The 18,726-nt window shown below is 36.4% G+C and overlaps 2 protein-coding genes across 2 annotated transcripts in view; both read right to left on the reverse strand.

Annotated features, from left to right (window-relative positions):
- LOC107290479 (utrophin) overlaps positions 1-12,887 on the reverse strand; it is a 21,010-nt gene extending 8,123 nt beyond the window's left edge. The window contains exons 1-6 of the mRNA XM_015819361.1: positions 12,748-12,887; positions 10,752-10,830; positions 9,735-9,949; positions 5,915-6,032; positions 4,762-4,967; positions 717-871 (exon numbers count right to left, since the gene is read on the reverse strand). Coding sequence (XP_015674847.1) covers positions 717-871; positions 4,762-4,967; positions 5,915-6,032; positions 9,735-9,949; positions 10,752-10,830; positions 12,748-12,882 — 908 coding nt within the window. The 5' untranslated portion in view covers positions 12,883-12,887. The remainder of the gene's footprint in view (positions 1-716; positions 872-4,761; positions 4,968-5,914; positions 6,033-9,734; positions 9,950-10,751; positions 10,831-12,747) is intronic.
- A 39-nt stretch (positions 12,888-12,926) lies between these two features.
- LOC107290483 (utrophin) overlaps positions 12,927-18,726 on the reverse strand; it is a 133,391-nt gene continuing 127,591 nt past the window's right edge. Inside the window, exons 42-45 of the mRNA XM_015819364.1 lie at positions 16,422-16,572; positions 15,319-15,494; positions 13,330-13,469; positions 12,927-12,967 (exon numbers count right to left, since the gene is read on the reverse strand). Of these exons, the coding sequence (XP_015674850.1) occupies positions 12,927-12,967; positions 13,330-13,469; positions 15,319-15,494; positions 16,422-16,572 (508 nt within the window). The remainder of the gene's footprint in view (positions 12,968-13,329; positions 13,470-15,318; positions 15,495-16,421; positions 16,573-18,726) is intronic.

The raw sequence follows: 18,726 nt of genomic DNA on the forward strand, positions 1-18,726 counted from the left end.
TATAAAACCAAAGTTGTATTATCTCCAGATGCTCAGTAGTACAGCTTTTAATTTAAGAAATATATGCCTCTTCATTAGAAGATTGTGTAAACTAATATTAGGAGTCTAAGAATTACAAATAGACCTCGATTACAACAGTTTGTTTAGTGACTGTTCAAAGTTACAATGGCACTGAAAAAAGTGACTTATGACTGTTTTTCACAGTTATGACCTGTCTAGCATCCCCATGATCATGTGATCAAAATTCAGATGCTTGGCAACTGGTTCATATTTATAACCATTGCTGTGTCCCAAGATCATGTGATCACCTTTTGTGAACTTTTGCCAAGCAAAGTCAATGGGGAAGCCAGATTCACTTAACAACCAGATTACTAATTTATCAACTGTAGTCATTCACTTAACAACTGAAACAAGAAACATCGTAAAACGGGGCAAAATTCACTTAACAAGTGTCTCACTTAACAACAGAAATTTTGGGCTCAATTGTAGTCGTAATTCGAGGATAACCTGTGTAAGAGACAGATGACTGATTGGCTACATTCTATCTTGCCACAGCTATAAGAAATGTGAGGCCTTTTTGATTTAATCATACATGTCATGATAAAAAACAGTCCCCAGTTTAAATCATATATTGCGTCCCAGTAGCATAATTTCTATTCTTCACATTTTAGAAATATGGAGGTGAGCGCACGTATGTGTAATTTAGACATGCATACCTTTGTTTCAGATTAATCCATGAGGTATTCAGGTGATTCATAATTTCCTTCACATTTCTTGTGTCATCACCACTGTAATCTTGAAGAAGTTTATTTGACAGATCATTAAATGAAATCATCCTGGCATTTCCTTTATCTAGATCTTGCAATAATATCTAAAAAGTAAATACATAGTAGTCAAAAATCTCTAATCATTTAGTTGTTGCTTCATATTAAAAGTTTATGATATTGACTAAACCAGCAAATTTTAGCAACCCCTGGGGGGTGGGTATCAAGTTCCTAATGGTAGAACCCATGGGAATGAATGGTTTCCACCTTTTTGCAACAAAGGAACAACATCTATATCATCATTTCTATTAAGTCAAGCAAAATAAACTGTTGCAACAAATAATACAAATGAAAATTCAGGTCATATTCATTTTTCCCGTTGTAGGAATAGAACATTATTTCTAGTAACTGTTTTTTCTGGAAAGCTAATTCCTACATTTTAGTAAGGGGAGAAGAGAGAATCTGCAAGATTACCAATGTGGAGGCTGAAATATCTGGCTTATACTGAACATTTTCATTAGAATAACTGGGCTGCAGGCAAACTGGGAAATTAAGTTATGAGCAAAACTCACTCAACAGAATTTATGAAGAAACAGCAGAACAAAGGGAAAGATAACAAAAGTAGAAAGCAGGTTGAAGATTCAGAAACTGTACAATAGTACGATTTGACCAATGTGCCAAAACTGCAGAAAATGAAAGAAAGCAGAAAAACTCAAATGGGTTAAATTGAGTTTGCACCCTAGAGGGCATATAGAGAGAAAGAGATAATTCCGAGATCATTTGCTATGTTGAGACACAACCTACACCAAAACAATTTATGCTTTTCTGGAGTTTCTCTAACTGCACCTTTTCCTCACTATGAAGTTGAGAGCAAAGCAGTTATTTCCTAGTGAGTGTGTGTGTGTGTGTGACACAAATACACATACATACATACATTAAGGGTAAATGCCCAAAGAAAACATTGATAAGAGTGCATAATTTAAAAAATTGGGAGACCACTGATCTAAAACAAAAGCCCTCAGCAGAATGCAGACTCTGCAGAGACCTGGAATTTAATTTTTGAATCTTTTTACAGAGCATCTGCTAGCATTGCTGAAATCACATTTTACAACTTTAGCAGAAAAAAAACATTCTGAGTCAGAAAGGTGCTGCTCAAGAGGCTTGCAACTGAAGATAGCAAGGAGAAAGATAAAGGGGTTTATTTAAAAAGGGATATATGGATAATCTTTAAATGCTTTCATGAGGCTTTTCTTTATTTTACAAATATGAACAACTGATATTTTTCAGATATTTCCTTCCTAGTCTTAAAGTAATAGAGCACTACTTTCCATAAATAGGTATGGTCAACATACAAACAAAGCTTACTTACTTACTTACTTACAAAGCTTACCGGTACTTACTTTTGAAATCATAACTTTATTTCTTATTTAGACTCTCATAAATAAAACACAGAAATGTCAAATAAAAAGAGCATAAAAGCTCTATAAATCATTAATTTTCTAAATATAGCAGAAACACAATGCTGGTGAATCATTATATATTATGATTTGTATAAGAATAAATAGAGGTTTGTAATAAAAAATATTATTTATTCTTGACTCCTTTATTTTCTTAGTAAGATTATTGACATATTATGTTTCAATAATTATTTATGGTTTGATTTTTCTATAGGAAAATCTAGTATAGTACTATCAGTGGAACAATCAAACATTACCCTGGAATGATAAATACAGATACAAATATTAGCAGAAACGAAACATTGTTGCTTTCCAATTATAGGGAATCTATCAAAATAGTAAGAAAAATATGTTTTATTTAATTAATTATCCAGATTCCCCAGATTATTCTTCTGTATTCCAGTAGCTTTTTGGAAAGCAAATTTTAGTTAGATTTTGATAAATCCGTAAGCTTTTAAGAATGCAAAGTATTCCATTCATTGTAAAAAAAAAATAAAGATAAGAAATAGTATCTCTTATATGATGTCAGGTTGATTGTTTATTCCTTGGAAACTATAGGAATGACAAATCNCAGATTCCCCAGATTATTCTTCTGTATTCCAGTAGCTTTTTGGAAAGCAAATTTTAGTTAGATTTTGATAAATCCGTAAGCTTTTAAGAATGCAAAGTATTCCATTCATTGTAAAAAAAAAATAAAGATAAGAAATAGTATCTCTTATATGATGTCAGGTTGATTGTTTATTCCTTGGAAACTATAGGAATGACAAATCTAGAGCCAAGGAAAACTAGGTTTGCATTCTTGTATACAATTTCAGGCAACAATACAAAAATAGGAACTCAAGGCAGTAAATATACCCAATGCCTCTTCCTTCTATTTTCCTCACAACAATAACCCTGTAAGGCAGTGTTTCTCAACCTTGACAATTTTAAGGCATGTGGACTTCAACTCTCAGAATTCCACAGCCAGCACTGCTGGCTGCGGAATTCTGGGAGTTGAAGTCCACATGCCTTAAAATTGTCAAGGTTGAGAAACACTGCTGTAAGGTGTGTTGAGTTGAGAATGAGTAACTGGCCCAAAGTCATCCAGCTAGGTTTTGTGCCTAAAATAGGACTAGAATTCGCACTCTCCTGGTTTCTAGCCTGGTGACTAAAAGAATGCTCCTGTAAACAATTGTTATCACCAGTCTCTAAGAACTATTTTGTAGATTCTGGGGCAGGCATTTATATTCCGATTCCTTTGAACCATAATTTTAAAATCACGGAATCCTCCAATGTGTTCCTTTTTAATCTTTCTAACAGTGTAGTCCAATATTAAAAGTTTGTAGGTTATTTTATTTCTTCAGATTGGCTGATATCAATATAAAACTAGTCCATATCACCCAGGAAGATCTCTTACAGTACAAATTTCATCATTCAGTTAGCTGATGAAAAGTGTTAGAACATGGCAATAAACTTATGGATGAAATATTGTACGTCTACTAATTTATTAACAAACAAACTTCTTACATCATTTTGGGAATCTAGTATAACTAATAGATTACTGACAGGATATTGAAAAATAACAAATGCTAGCTTTTTCTTTTTTTTTCCTTGTCAAATGTATTCAGAAAAACTGATGCTTCTGTTTGAGCCCAGCATATATAGTTCACCTTGTAATGACCCAGAAAATGGTTTAATTTGGTAACCAGATTAAGAGTGCTATGGAAGACAATGGATGTTTTGATCAAAGCGTTATCAATCTCCAGACAAATTAAAACTCTGGGCTAGCAAAGAAGCAGAAAATCATCTAACTCTACAAAGATGGTGCAGGCAGAAGAGGAGAGAGAGTAAGAGGTTAGGGTAAAAAAAATGTTTAAGACTCCAAGTAAACGCTTAGTCAATATATTGAACTAAATCAATGACATTTTGCAGCAAAGTGCCCACAAGAATAGGTAATGTCTCCGTTCAACGATTGGTATAGATTTTTAGATAAAAATTTAATGTTTCTGGATTAATCAGAAAAGAATCTGTTCATCTTAAACAGTGAAAAACAATGTCCAAAGTTCCCAAGCTGGTAAAAGCATGGCAAAGATCAGTCTGTTCTTCCTATCAAGATTCTGAATTGATAAATATATAGATTTACAACAGGGATGGGTGAGATTTATTGTCAGGCAAGCAGCAATACCTCTCTGGAAAATTCATTTTAATCTAATTAGAAGACACATTCACTACTTCTTAATTTAATCAGCCGAAGGTCACGAACACTACAATCACTCTTTCCCCTGTCCTCCCCAGCCCTAACTTGGCAATTCCCCAAGTTTTGCTGCTTTTTCAAACTAAAAATGGAAAAGAATCTGGATAGTATCTAGGAAAAGCGCAAGACATGAGAAATAGAAATCCTGCTGCCTGTCTTTTTCATAAAACTTTTCAATTTGCAGGTGTATCAGAAAGAGCTGTCTCACATTATTTTTCTTAAACTAAATTTACTGTGTGACAGGAGTAAGACATTAAACTGAATCTATGAACCACAGCTCTGCATTAGAAAGCACGGTTGAACTCACTTTGTTTTCTGAAATTTGTTTGGTAAGCTTTTCTTTAGAAGACTGTAAGAGAGCATGTAGATGGATCTCGTATTGTCCAATTAACTTCTCCATTTCTTGCTTCTGGTCGTCCCACTTCATGCTGTCAGTCAGCATGCATTTCAGCTGATGTTGACGTACTCCAACCCCATGCTGAGTACCGTCCCACTGGTTCTTAACCTTCTCCACTGAAACAGACAGAAGATAAATCTAGTCTCATGAGAAAACACTGAAAATATTGCACCATCTTCACTTTTTTACCATTCACACTAATATTTTTTTTAAAAAAGCATTCAAACCAACACTGGGTCCTAGATCTACTATTATACATTCCCGTAAGTTTGGGGAGGGAAGTCAAATCTACATATATAACACACACTCCAAAATACACAGTATGCCTTTCTTAGTGAAAATGGATAATTTGATAATATTATGTTGGCATTTTAATTAGTGCCAGTATCTTTCATACCAAACTATCTTACCAAATATCTCTTATTTCATCTGCGTATTTTTTTCCCTCATTTTTATTAACTTCCAATATAGGTGATGACTTTTATATATACAGTATATAAAAAGAAAATTAGACAAAAATTCTACATAAAAACCGGATCTAACATTTTTAATTTTGTGATTTGCCAACACTGTTCAAAACACATCTAGTAAATCTTTTTTAAAACTCGCATCTCCAAGTTCCAGTTTGTTCGTCTTTAAAACTGATGAAATCCAAAGATGTGAATATAAGCAATGTCAAGCAACACTTTAAGCAAGAAACCTTGCTATAGATCAGGGGTCTCTAAATACGGCAACTTTAAGACTTGTGGACTGCAACTCACAGAATTCCGCAGCCAGCATGTTTGGATGAGGAATTCTGGGAATTGAAGTCCACAAGAGTTAAAGTTGCCAAGTTTGGAGACTCCCTGCTATAGATCTTAATTCTCATTTCTTCATTTTGCCTATCAGAATTAACCCTGTCTTCATCTCTGTATGTTAGATTCTTCCCAGTTCCACCTGGGTCATTCCATTCTGTATCTGTTGTTTTGTCAATAAATAACGTAATGATTATGTCTACCATATTATTATATCATTTTTAGTGCCCATCTCTCTACTCTTTGGTCTACTAACAAGAAGCACATACATTTCTCTGTGATTGCTGTCCTTAAGTCAGAACTTGATGTTTTGTTTTTCAGATTTTGAGCCAAGGTAAAAACTGAATCCAATTGGGGATGTCGATGTTCTAAATCACCTTCTGTTATCTGTAAAATAATGGAATAAAAATATGATACTAGTGATAGGAGTTTAAGAAAAACAAAATTGTTCAAACCCATGCTTCAAATATTAACGAAGAACTGTATCTTAATCACATTATAATCTACATTAAAAAGCTCTGCATCATAATCTGCATTAAAGAGAAATAATAGACAGACCAATCAGAAGTCATGATCTGATGTGTTGAGATTATTGTTGCCAGAATTCCCAGGCAGTAAAGTCACGATGTTTGGGAATTTGGAATCCTATAGAAATCTACACTTGGAGCCCACCAATTTAAAAAAGTTGAAACAGGGCTAACCACCTATTAGATTTGCCCAGTAAGTTTAGAGATTTTGCTCTTGCAAAGTGAAACATGAGTGGAAATAAAGCTGTATAAAATTCATGTTGATTCATAAAAAGCTGCAAACTTTCATACTTCCTGTGATCTCTTCCTAGGATATCAAGAGACATTATTTATGTGTCTCTGCTCCAAGGAATTTTGTTCTCAATTTTGATCCCAAGTTTTAGACACTATACAGCCAGAGTGTTTTAATCAACAGGGATTTTATTACAGCAGAAGCTGTAATGAAATCCCTGTTGATTAAAACTCTCTGATCCTCCCCCCCCTCCCAACATCTGGTCAGAACCTATCTTTCCATCCCCCTCTACCCCATCTCAACTGTCACGTACCTGTCCTTCCATACCTCCTCTCCCCCCCCCGCTCCCCGCATCACAACTGATCAAGTTTCTTGGATGAGAAATTAAACGTTTTTGTTCTTCTTCCTCAAGGAAAAAACTGTCCAGTTGCCTTTGGAAAAAGCACTTTTGAGACATCTCTCTCTCTCTCTCTCTCTCTATCTCTCTCTCTCTCTCTCTCTCTCTCTCCATATGCCCACACGCATATACATATATACACATATGTATATAGACATATTCACACATGCACACTGTTTTCATGGCAAATTACTGAAAAAGAAATACCTATTTCTCACCCTTTGCTATTAAACCAAATGGAAAGGAAAAGAATCCCTGTGGATTTTACTCCACAGTCATTGTCGACTACAAGGGGCAGTGCTCATCTCCATTTTAAGGCCATGAAATGTTAAATCAAATTCTTCATCTAAAAAGGGCAGCTGAAAAGTTATGAGATTTTCCTATTAAATTGAATTAAATATATTTTCATGAGCAGTTAGTTTGTCCATTGCTGTCTATGATACATTATGCCCAGATCTATCCTCAAGTTATTTGTTACTAATTGCACCCATATGTTGCTAATATCAGTAGCAAAGAAAATGTCAGCATAGGTTTCTGTAACCATTTCTCCGTTAACTTCTGTTGGCACAATTGTAAATGCCAGTATGAAATATTCTCATTTCCCCTGAAATTCAATCACAGCTTGCCTAGAGCTGGATCTCAATGATTAACAATTCTTGAGCAAGGCAATTAACCTATTTCAATTGAATTTAATTATTTTAAGTTGAATGGATGTGTGGCAACTATATGTAGATAATAGTAACACTTCAGTTGAAGGTTACTCCAAAGGGTCAGAGTCCTGCATGCTTATCTGGGAAATTTTGATGCTATTGAACCTGAGGAAGTGGACAAGGCTTTTACAGCTGCTAGTTCAACCATATCTATGTTAGACTCATGCCCCTCCTGGTTGGTTAAAGCTGTCTGGGAGAGAACAAGTGATTGGGTCTGGGTGGTGATTAATTCTTCCTTGATAGAGGGAATGTCCCACCGGCTCTTAAGGTGGTGGTGGTGTGCCATCTCCTTAAAGGGCCATTGCTCATTCTGACTAATATAAACAATTTTCATCCAGTCTCCAACTTCCCCTTTTTAGAGACTGTGGAGAAAGTTAACACTAATAATATTAAGACCATCAAATATCCACATCTGCTAATCCCAGGTCCTTGGGAAGGGCCTGATAGGTGGACAAAAATGCCAAATCCAGTCTGAACATCTGGCTGACTGTGCAAAGAACCAGAATAATAATAACTTGCAAGACTAGTGTCAGCTGTCCCAGGTAAAGAAGACAGGAAACACAAGATGAACTAATTCTAGTTTATTGTAAAGCAATAATAGAATCATGCATATCTGAAGGCATAAACTTCCCACAGTTCCTGCTTGAAGAGCAGGTGGCACCCATGACTAGAAGCTTTGCACACCTTCAGGTTATGTGCCTCTTGCACCATTCCTGGACTCAAACTCATTCCTATCCTTGTGACATCTCAATTGGATTACTGCAATGCGCTCTACGTAGGGGTCCCCTTGAAAAGCATTCAGAACTTCAACTAGTGCAGAATGCAGCTGCACAGATAATAAATGGTGTCAGATATTTGACACATGTAACATCACTACTGCGTGAACTGAAATTGTATCCAGCATTCTTCTAGGTGCAATTCAAAGTGCTGTTGGTCATTTTTAAAACACCTCCTAGCTTGGGCCCAAGTTACATGAGGGACTATCTCCACCCAGTTGTTTCTACCTATCCTATTTGGTCCAGCAAGTCGGCCATGCAAAGGGTTCCATCTGCCAAGGAACGTTGGCTGGTGGAGATAGGAGGTGTGCCATCTCTGCCATAGCCCCTGTCTTCTAGAACATTCTCCCCCCAGAGATTAGGATGACCCCAAACCTGTTGGCCCTTTGTAAGACATTGAAGACTGATTATATATCCAGGCCTAAGGCGCCAAGTGTGCTAAAAGCTGTTTCCTGGCTGAATTGACATTTATGGCTATAATATCTCTTTTTTTTCCCCCCTCCTCTCTCTCTCTCTCTCTCCCTCCCTCCCCCTCCTTCCCTCCCTCTCTTATGCATGTGTTTGCACTTAGTTTTAACTGATTTTATGATTATTTGCTATCCAGAGTCACTATGTATGTATGTATGAATGAATGAATGAATGAATGAATGAATGGAATTAATTAATTAATTAATTAATTAATTGCACACATACATACATACAAGCATATAGTTAGATCCTGGAACAATGTCAATGTATTATATTATGCTGCTACTGGTTGCAGGAAAAAAAATCTGAAATAGGTATTCTAAAATGCATTATAGGTTTCCTGGGATTCTTACGAAAACTAACAGCAAATGTGCACACTCCTGATCAAGCAAAGCTGTGTGCACCTCCTTCACTTAGCAAACTTATGCTCAGCCTGACTCTGTGAGGCATGGGTCGTTTTCCTCTATCAATGCTCCACAGAAGTTTCCTAGGGGCAGAGAAAAAAAGACAGCACTCCTATATCTTAACAGAGTATGACAAAGTGTGATCAGAGAAACTGCACACAAAATATTCTTCTGCTGCTATGAAATGGATTTATATCTCAGGAGCAAGAATGGAAAAAGTCCACTGAATTCCCTCCCAATTGCTCTAAAATAAATTCATGGGCAAGAAGGATTCAAGCAAGGAAAACAAAGCAAAAAATTTGCAGAATTGGGTGAACATTCAAAAAAGGCATTCAGTCTTTTTGACTGGTCATTGATACCTCTAAAATTTTGATACCACTAAAAATAAGCAGAAGAATGTTCTATCCCTAATTCTTCTTTGGATTTATTTTCCATAATTGTGAAATACCATGACAGAATTTCACTGAACAACAACAAAAACAAAAACAAAAACAGGGAAAGGGATTAACAGAAATATTCTGAAATGTTTTCAGGCTTTCCCAAAAAATATAGTTTCACCTCAGAACATCACATACTTTCATGCGTGCAATTGTCCGATTGATTTCTTCAATATTCCCAACAGTAACTATGTTGGACTTTAGCATCTGGTCAATCAATGCCAACCAGTCAGCCAGTTCTGTCGTAGTCTGATCCAAATCAGCAGGTGTCGAGATTTCCAAAGGATGCTGAGTTTGTGCCACATTTTCTGAGGCAGAAGACATAAGCATTGTTGTCTGGAGAACAGGGAAACCTAAACAACCAACATAATTTATTTGATATTTTAACTTGTACTTATTATCTAGAATTTATTTACATCGGAAAAGCAAAAACAACAACACGATACCTCTTGTAGTTCATATTAGTCCTCTTGTATCTCTATTCTACACTAACAGTTTGAAACTGTCAAGACTTTACTGTTAGAGACAGAATTCTGAAAATAGCTTCTTTCCATATGTCTAAATTTCCACCAATTCATCTTTTAATCTAACCTCTAGATACAAAATGGTACTAGAAAGATTGCTGCTGTCATATTTTTTTTGCAAAATCTCAAATATTTGACAGCTTAGCGAGGTGAGAGAAATCTACTCCCTGATTATCACACTCAAAACAGTTCTGAAACATTCAAACACTAAGTCAGCAGTAAGCCGCCAGCGAGGGTAAACTTGCAACCTGCTGCTAATCTTAATTTACTATTTAGGAGAAGAAGAAAAAGGAATCAATTGAAAATGTTCATTTTGCAGTCAATGAAATGCCATTGATTTTCATAAGCGAGATTTACTTCCTGATCCTCTAAATCATGCATATGGAAAAACACACAAGTGCTAATTTTCAAAAGTGCAACAACAAATTATTTTCTCTTGTTAAACGAATACATTACAAGTGCATTTTTCAAAATACATTTTATGCTCTTTTAAAGTAAAAGTATCCTTTGTTTTCAAGATCAAAATAAACAGATATATCACATCTGCTTCTTTATCTACTTAGTTTTACTAAGATGACAAAAATATACCCAAATGTTTCTCCAAAGAGACAATTTTCTGCTCAAGACTTACCAGAAGACTTTGGCACAAAATGCTGCTGATGAACATACCCCTCCAGTTCTCTCAATCTGGTGGGTGCTTCCTTGAACACCTAGTGTTGTGGGAGGGGAAAATAATTGTTATATTCCAAAAACTATGGGTACCATTGCACAATATTAGGCTACTACAGACAATTGTGGGCAGGACAATTAATCTTTCACTAAACAGCCTACAGAAGATCAGGGGGTTTGCAATTGGTCCTGAAAAGGGTTGGGGACTTTTTCATATACTGCAGATGCTCTATGGCAGAGGTCCCCAACCTATGGGCAGCGGCCCACTACCAGGCCAAGCCTCGCGCCGGCACTAGCTGAGCCATAAGCTTTGTGCCGGCGCTAGCAGTCCCATTTGCAGAGTGTGCATGCTTGCGGCCCCATTCATGTGCATGCATGTGCAGCCAAATTAGTTTGTGTGTGCATGTGCGCATAAAGGTGCCTGCCTCTCTTTCCCACCGGGCCACCAGCCCAGAAAGGTTGTGGACCGCTGCTCTAAGGGGCATCAATCATTAATACCATTTTCTTCTGCAGTTAAACACTTCAATGGTTTAATGAACTTAATGGAATTCATTAGATTCAAAGGGAAATTTCCAAAACAAATATTCTTCCTGAAATTATGATTTATTGGATTTGTATCACACCTTTCCTCCAAGAACATCATGTAAATTGCTTACATGATGTTTTCCCTTCATGTTATCCCAATAATAATAATAATAATAATAATAATAATAATAAGTAGTAGTAGTAGTAGTAGTAGTAGTAGTAGTAGTAGTAGTAGTAGTGGTAGTAGTAGTAGTATTACTCAGAATAACTAACATCCTTTGACAATATCTTTAACATCATCAAATAGAAACATCTGCCCATCCCAGGTCCCGGGGAAGGATTTGATAGCTGGATAAACAATGCCAAATCCAGCCTCAACAGCTGGCTGACTGTAGGACCAACCAACATACAATTGTTGGTAGATTGGACAATGAGAATGATTGATTACAAATCACTCAGTGAGCTTCTACAGCTGTGAGTAGATTAGAACCTGGGTTTTCTCAGTCCTTCATGAACACCATAAATACTGTATCCTAGAAATGCTCATATCTGTTTCAGTCTTCCTTTCCCTTTAAGCCTACCACACCATACTTCTGTTGTACACAAGAGGAAATCATGAAGTATGCTTACGTATTCTTCTAGGATATATTTTTGGGCACTGATCCAGTTTCATTATGTGGGCCTAAGAACTTTTACATTACTCAACAGTGTGATGTTGATTTCAACAAGAACATCTCCCAAATTGAAAAAGCAGGTAGATAAAGTGTGGTACAATCAGAAAATCCATATAATATGATCCCTGCTATTTTCCTGTGAACCACCTAGAGTCATTACACGTTAGGCAGTGTTAAATTGAATAAAATAAATAATTGCAAGATTACATCAGAATGCAGGAGAGGGTTATCTGTCTGAATGCTCGCACTAATAAAAAGAGAGTCTACATACAGCAAAACTATCTACAAGATGACGACTACTTCAGGGCTTTTTTCCTGTGCCTGTTAGGTTTTCATTTTTCTTACAGGGAGCTAGGGAAGTCTTATAACAATGTCAAAGTTTTGTGGGTGTGGCTCTGAACAGTTGTTGAAAGAAAGAAAGAAGGCTTTGGAAACTGAAATTTCAGCTGAATTTCAAAGGACAGTTGAAGAAACTTAATATAAAAACTGAATATTGTGAAAATATACCACAGCGTAGAAGTGTTTTAAAATTATTTTCAAAAATAGCTCCATCTGAACATATACATGGTGCTGTACACAAGAGGAAATCATGAACTATCATTTCTGTAAATTTAAAACAATGCAAATTTCATTCAGAATTTTAACACTAACTTTATCAAATAAATTATCCAGTTCTGTCCCAGAGTCACAACTAACAAGTATCTTGCATGAACACAACTAAAAGAACAATTTTTAATGCATACAGGTTAAAATATATACCTTCTTCCATTTAATATTCAGGGTCTTCAGTCTATTAGAAATATTGTCTCTTTCCTGAGGCCCAATGCTTGTATTTGAAACGACCTCTGCTTCTTTTCTATTTAGCCACTTAAGTTTCTCTCCTTGTATATCCATTTCCTTAATCAGACCCTAAATGAATAAAGACAGATAATTAAAAATTATCTCTCTATATAATCAGGACAGTAATATGCTTCAAATTCTAAGAACACAGAAAAAAAATCACATTAAGTAGTATTGACGACAAAAATTCAATGAAAAACTTATTCTGAAGCAAGTTCCAGGTTCTACGGCTACAAAAACGTAAACAGCCAATATTTAGTGTAATGAACAGATTATAAAATAAACCATAAGTTTATTTATCATAACACATTATACTAAGCTAAAACAGAAAAATATATAGCTTAGCAATTATATGGAAATCATGTTTATGTATGAGACTTACAGATTATGCTTTTGATCCTGTGGTACCAACAGATGCTTTGAGTAGTCCTAAATGTTATCCAACAACAACAAAAAGGAACAAGATAGAATAAATAAAATGCTTAATATTTTTAATGTTACTTGCCATTAATTCTTGTAAATTCTCTTCTTGACTGATTGCAGGTTTCTCATCCAGGGAATTTTCTACATTTTCCACCCAGCAACTAATTTCTTCCAGTTTTCTTGTGAAGTCTATTAATTGCTGATTTTTTCCTTTCAGTCTGAATCAAAGTTCCCAAGGTGGAATATAAAACAAAATCACCATAAATATTAAAATAAATGTAAAAGCAAAATATTCCTGCTATAGCTTACTAAGCAGCCTAGAAATGATATCATACAATATTAAAAATAAGAATGAATGAACCATATGCCTTAATGATGCAAATTTCATTAAATGGTTCCATTTCTTATGCAGAAAGGTGATTTCATGCAAAAGTCTTCAAATGCAGGCCTTAGTTTTTAAAATATTTGTATCTCTTCAATACATTATAGTCTTAGGACAACATAAACTTAATATCCTGATAGAAAAATTTTAATGAATTGACACACTGCCTTCCATCAGATTAAGAAAATTTATGAAAACTATTTTTTAATTATTATTTTTCATGAAAAAACATTTTCATAATATTTTTATAAATAACTCAATATGGCGAGCGTATCTAATGTTTCTTCCTTTTCCTATTTTCCCTGCAACAATACCCTGTGAGGTGAGTTGGGTTGAGAAAGAGTGACTGGCCTACACTCATCCAGTTGGCTTTCATGCCTACGGCGGAACTAGAACTCAGTTCCTGGTTCACTAGCCTGGTGCCTTAACCACTACACTACAGTGGTTCTCAACTATATTAATATAGTTTTGATATTACTGTGTATGAATACCGACTTTATAGTAGGTATCATCTAGGACAGTGGTTCTCAACCTTTTTAATGCCGCGACCCCCAACCGGTCGTAAGTCGAGGACTAAACTGGTCGTACGTTGAGGACTAAACCAGTCGTAAGTCGAGGACTACCCAACTGGTCGTAAGTCAAGGACTTTACCTGCCCGGGAGCGCTGCGCATGCGTGGTTCCGCCCCCTGCGCCGGCCGAGGCGTAGCTGGCAAGCAGCAGAGACGGAGCAGGCCGACCACCAGCTGGCCCAGCTCAAGGGAGGTAAGGCACCCGCCGGAAAAGGGCAAAAAAATGGCAGACAGCCTTGCTTGGCGACCCCCGTGAAATGGTCGATCGACCCCAAATGGGGTCGCGACCCATAGGTTGAGAACCGCTGATCTAGGAGGAAATAGTTTTGAATCTCAATACTTTCCAGCATACGTGTGTTAACATTTTATGTTAATGCAAAATCTGTTTTTAGCTCAATTTTGTTCATTTTGGATAGAAGACTTCTTCAAACCTATTAACCACCTGCCTACTAAGAAGCACTCAAGGAAATTTCCAACCGTGATTAATAAAATGCAATTTCAGAATATTCTTTCTTCTGTTGAAACATTCCAAAGTAAACCAAAAAATCATGTAAGTTAATAATTAATTCAGATTCCAAAGTAGGGAAAATATAAAAGAAATGCATGTTATATTATATATTATAAGAACATTAATGTATCAATATTATATTATATTATATTATATTATATTATATTATATTATATTATATTATATTATATTATATTATATTATATTATATTATATTATTATATTATATTATATTATATTATATTATATTATATTATATTATATTATATTATATTATATTATATTATTATATTATATTATATTATATTATATTATATTATATTATATTATATTATATTATATTATATTATATTATATTATATTGCTACGCTACACTACGCTATATATTTGATTTAAATAAATCACATTTAGAAACCACATATCTAATTCACAGAGTGATTCTGGAGAGTGCATAGTATAGTAACAGCTATAAAGCTGTTTTAGGAAACTGCCTTAGGAAACCTTTTAAAAAAAAGATATGAGAAGTTTCTCTTGGCATCTCCAAACTTTAAAGAAATTTATCTCCACTGCTACTAAGATATTCTCAAATCCTGAGGGGTCTTTTTACCTCTGTTGCCTTTCCACGATTTCAGCATTGATGTTCTTCCAGCGTTTATACAGTCCAGCTAGTTTTTCTTTCAGGAACTTTCCATCTGTATTGGGGAGTTTCTGGATTATTTCCTCTCCTGTTCTATTCAGTGTTGAGAAACTGAGCTTATGGCTGCTGATTCCCTCTTCAAGTTCCTGTTGAAAATGCATATATAGGTAGGGTTTCAGTTTTGACCCAGAATATCTGCATCAGGTGTTCTACTGCAAGAAGATGGATTTCTGACCATTGCTGTTCATGCATCTGGACTGGACCTCCTTTTTCCTAATCTATGTGTGGTTTGTTCATTTTTTGTTTTTTTTAAAAACCCTGAGAAGTATTACTACTAGTAGTAAAGACCATCAGTTTGGGTTCCATGTATCTCTTCCTTCAAGGGATGCCTATCTGGTTCTAAGCCTTGCCCAACATGCTGTTTCTTCTCTTCAATATTCTCAGTGACTACATTTGAGTTTCTAATATTGCAAAAACCTTCTCCTCAATCACAAATGCATTCTCCCTCTCATTCACACACAGACTCAACGTCCGCAAAATAAAGGTCCTGTCTTAAGCTTCTCTACTAGACAAGACTTTCTCAACAGCAGATTTCAGCAGGATTGAAATCCTAGTAAGTGTGTTTACTATAGCACCCTTCTCCAAACGAAATGAAAGCACTGGCTCCTTTACTTTTTTTTAATTCACTCTATTTGTTTCATCAACATCCTTGGAAGCTAGGCAGATGATGTCTCGATACAATTCATGTGGTCGACTTTATATGTTTTAATTGGGCTAATCAATGTATTCAAGCAAAATGCGATGGCACAACCTTTGAAACACAATGGCAGCCCCTTTGATTTGCTGGCAGTTCCAACAGAAGTGTAATGTAATATATGCACAAACTCTTGAAGCAACCGCACTGGGCTTTGAAAACAGGACCAATGCACTTTGCAAAGCAGCCCTTCAAATGCTTTGTACAGCTCCTAGCTGCCAACATTACAAAGCCTGACAATTGCCACTTTCTTCTGTGACAAAAGGAGAATTAAAGGCTCTGACTGGAGTCCTGGGCTTAATACATAGTAATCAGTTACCTGCTGGTGTATCCTGGCTTTTTCTATATCCAGGCTGCCATCTGGAACGTGGGCTTCAGCCAGCAACCCTTCTGCTTCTGTTAGCCACTGTGAGAGATCATTTAGATCACAATGGAACTGTCTCCACTCCTCTATAGACTTATCAAAACAACTACATGGAATAAGAAGAACAGGAGAAAAATGTGAAAGATATTTCAAAAGTAAAACAAGATAATTTTGCACTACAGAATACATATATGGTAAGACTGCAAAATAGTATATATATGCTATGAGTGTGTGTGTGTGTGTGTGTGTGTGTGTGTGTGTGTGTGTTAAAGACAACAGATGCAATCTTGGCAGATAGTTTATTTTGGCTTATTTGTGAGGAAAACAAAGATATTTAAAGCACTATTCATAGTTTTGAACCATTCGTTTATAATTTCTAACATTTCAAACTCATAAAGTTGCAGAAAGAGAGTGCCTAAGCATACAGGCAACCTACAAAACTTAATTCTTATTTAAAATCAGTTTGTCTACTTTGAAGCAAATGTACCAAGACCAACTATAACTCTGGGACACATGGATCATAATAAACTAATTCTGCAAACTGAAACTCTGGGGAGGAAAAAGTCAATTTTACAGATTCAGCCACAGAGTTGACCCTTGTTCATTCTTCATATGGTCAAATTTCAGAGGAAACTAAGTTGCTGAATATGTGAATGTATGAATATTTATGTAGCACACTTTTCCAAGTGGAAGCCAAACATGAAACATAAGCTTCTTAAGGTCACTGGTGCAATTTGCCAGATTTACAAGCAATAGTAACAAGCTAAAACTAGATGATGATCCCAGTAACACCAAGAACAGATAATATCCTTCTTCAAAGAGTAAGCCTTCCACTATACCAAGCATGCCAATCAACAGAATATTTCAACGTGTCTTCTATCACTCATACTAGAGATAAGTGCCCATGACTAAAGCCAACAGACACTTCATCTGTCTCCATAGGACAGGAGTGTCAAACTCAATTTCATTGAGGGCCGCATCAGCATTGCGGTTGCCCTCAGGGGGGCAGGTGGGTGCGGCCTACTGGGTGGGCATGGATGGAGTGAGTGTGGCCTACTGGGTGGGTGTGGCCAGCTCTATATCGTTTACGTCAAAGGTGCCTGTGGGGGCCTGGGCAGGAGTGGGATAGGTCTGAGGATCTCTGGCAGAAGGGGGTAGGACCAGGGCAAGTGCCAAGACATGGTCCACTGGAGGAGCCTCACTGTTCCTCTCAGGCCATGCGGGAGGGGGCTTATGGAGCTAAGACTGAATGCATTTCAGCATAGATGGCCACCACAACATTGTACATTGGCTCCCGGCTGGCCTGGGCCAGGGCCAAGGCAGAGGGGGCCATTCCCGCACTGTTTCCAGGATGGCTTCGCAGGCCACATGAAACCACTTTGCAGGCCACATCCGGCCCGCGGGCCTTGTGTTTGACATGTCTGCCATAGGATCTAAAAGAAATATTTTTCTCAATGCTACCTGATAAGGCAAGCTACTCAGATAGCTCCGTTACAATTTTTCATCCTCCCTATTAGAAAATATAAAGATTTTTTTCCTCTTCTTCTTCTACCTCCTACTATTATTTGCTCAGCCAACCATCAGCAGAGACTGCTTCAGCACTTGGCTGGTTTCCTTTTTCATTGGGGGAAAGCCTTTCCTTCCTAAGAATTTCTGGGTAAGATAGTGAAGATGGTAAGAATGTGAGCATAGCAACTCCAGTATTTACTCCATCTATCCCCCTACTTCTGTTTCATAAGCAACATTGTGAAATATTCCATCATTCATTCCAGGGGCACCACTTTACCAGGCGTGAATGTCCATAAGTTGGCAAGGAAAAGGAAAAGGAAGGACAGAAAAAGACTCTTTCCTGATATACTCTGTCAATTTAAGGAGAGGAAATAGAGCAACTGAATAAGAGGAAAGTGAACCACCTGTAACAAGGGGGAAAACTGCAGGAACGTCTTATGGGGATCTTGCCTAGAGACACCTAATTGTTCCACTGCTCCATGGGTGAAAGGGAGACATTACAATTTTCAGGTCATTACAGCTGAAAAAAAGTGTTCTTCCTCAACAAAATCAGCAACAAAATCTTCCTATTGAGGAAAAATAGGAGGGCATTTATATTCCACATAGAAAACATAGCTTTCTATGTCATTATTTAGAGATATATTTTTATTCCCAGTTGTGAGGTATAGCTACAATTGAACCAAACTGCTTTTGTATCCGAAGCTGACAGAGAATTCTTCCATATTACAAAAGACTTATTCATACCAGTCTT

The sequence above is a fragment of the Protobothrops mucrosquamatus genome, unplaced genomic scaffold (assembly GCF_001527695.2).
Source record: "Protobothrops mucrosquamatus isolate PMUCROS unplaced genomic scaffold, P.Mucros_1.0 scaffold907, whole genome shotgun sequence".
Classification (NCBI taxonomy): Eukaryota; Metazoa; Chordata; class Lepidosauria; order Squamata; family Viperidae; genus Protobothrops; species Protobothrops mucrosquamatus.